The sequence below is a fragment of the Galeopterus variegatus genome, unplaced genomic scaffold (assembly GCF_000696425.1).
Source record: "Galeopterus variegatus unplaced genomic scaffold, G_variegatus-3.0.2 Scaffold9579, whole genome shotgun sequence".
Lineage (NCBI taxonomy): Eukaryota > Metazoa > Chordata > Mammalia > Dermoptera > Cynocephalidae > Galeopterus > Galeopterus variegatus.
This window is the reverse complement of record NW_007735690.1, coordinates 44438-46265: the sequence shown is the minus strand read 5'-3', so window position 1 is coordinate 46265 and position 1828 is coordinate 44438. Positions and strand designations below refer to the sequence as shown.

Here is a 1828-nt window from a genome sequence, read left to right as displayed (position 1 = left end):
TAAGCCTGTAACTCAGATGTGACAACTTTCATCTCCTAATTTGGGCCAGTTTTCTAAAAGATTAAAATCTATGTGTGAGACATACACACATACAACATTATGTACTTTAAACATATAATCATTTTCCTCATCTATGATATGGGGTTCAATAGTACCCACCTCAGAGTTGCTGCAGGGAGTAGGCCCAGGTGCAAGGAGTGGGGTATGATTGAAGTGCTCAGAAAATGTTGGACATTATTAATAGCTAATATTTATTTAGAGCTGAGTGGAAGCTGACTTCTGGGCTAGGTGCTTTTAACACATTATTTCAATTATTCACTAATAGGTAGAGTCCTCAACCTGAGGGCCATGCAGGAGGGGGTCCTAGTAATTTCTAAAACTGGAATGGAAAATTGTGTCCTGCCTATTGCATAGTGAAACTGACCATGGCTTTCAACTAGCTCCTCAAAGAATTAAGAACTGCTGGTTTATGGTTGTATATTTAGTTAGAATGATCTCAGAAAGACTTTGGTGTTTGTAATCGTGTATTTCCTAACTTTGGATAAAGGCTCACTCCCTACCTCTTGTAATAAACTTTGCAAAAATGTCCCTGAAGTCATTTCTAGTGTTGGGCACAATGTGAACAATTACAGGCAGGGGCTGGCACTTTCACCTCAAAAACACGGAGGTGCTGCAGTTGCCAAGGGAGAGGGTGGCAGGGAGAAGGGAGGGCTAAAGGAGTGCGTCTTTGGGCCCGGGAGGTGCCGCTTGGGGCGCACCCTCGTCCTGCCTGAGTGCTGCGCCTTTAAGGTCCACTGGGGGCGTGATGTCAGCGGCCGGCGGGCACTTGGAGAGGTGAGCGCCAGCGCGCGCAGCGGGTGACTCGGGGACTGGTTTGGAGTAGGACCTGCGGTGTGCTCCACGCTCCGACTTTCGCCCCCCGGCGCGCGCTCGGCCCGCGGGCCATGCCCCGCACACACTGAGTGGGCACTGCCCGGCTCCAGGAGAGCGAGGCGCAGCGCGACCCCGGCCATGGGCAGCTTCCAGCTGGAAGACTTTGCGGCCGGGTGGATCGGAGGTGAGTGAGTTTACGGGGGACCCCAGACCAGAGAGAGTGTTTGCACGCCTAGCTCCGGGTTAGGAAGCTTCGCGCCCTGTGAACTTCCATCACTCGCGCTGGCGCGCGCGCCGCCCGCTGCGTGGAGTGTCCCCAGCCCCGAGTCCTCTCGGGTGGCCCAGCCCCGAGTCCTCTCCGGTGGTCTTGCAATTCCTCGCCTACTGCCGGAGCTAAACTCCTCGAGCTTCACGGCGATTCACCCCAGCCCCGAGTCCTCTCGGGTGGTCTTGCAATTCCTCGCCTACTGCCGGAGCTAAACTCCTCGAGCTTCACGGCGATTCACCCCGAGCTTCCGATTTGCCTCAAAGTTAGGACCCGTGGAACTTGGTCCGGTAATGATTAAACGGCCCATCAAAGTCGACAGCCAATGGGGCCGTTCTGGCGCGCACACACCCTCCAGTGACCGAGTGCGCACCTGCATTTGGGAACGTGGCTCGCAAGAACTTGTGTGTGCGGTGGCACTCTGGCCGCGGGGTACTGGGCAGCTCGGCTTCGTGATCAGGCCGGCCCTGGGGTCGTCCCTCCTGGACGGAGAGGAACGCTGCTGCAGGTGCCGATTGCCAGCTGTGAGGAACCCTTTTAGGTCTTCGGCTGCTGTCAGCCATCGCCTTTCTCCAAGGCCCCTCCTCCGGGCACTAGTGGGCCCACTGGTCCCTTTGCTGCTACCCGCATAGCTTCTCTTTGCGGAGCCTGGGACGCGTTGCTCGGGCGGAGTTACGTCTATGTCCTTGC

The 1828-nt window shown here is 55.7% G+C and overlaps 1 protein-coding gene across 1 annotated transcript in view; it reads left to right on the top strand.

Annotated features, from left to right (window-relative positions):
* Nucleotides 1–838: 838 nt before the first annotated feature.
* SLC25A48 (solute carrier family 25, member 48) overlaps nucleotides 839–1828 on the top strand; it is a gene marked incomplete at its 3' end in the record, with an annotated part of 17417 nt that continues 16427 nt past the window's right edge. Inside the window, exon 1 of the mRNA XM_008593727.1 lies at nucleotides 839–1057. Within this exon, the coding sequence (XP_008591949.1) occupies nucleotides 1012–1057 (46 nt within the window). The remainder of the gene's footprint in view (nucleotides 1058–1828) is intronic.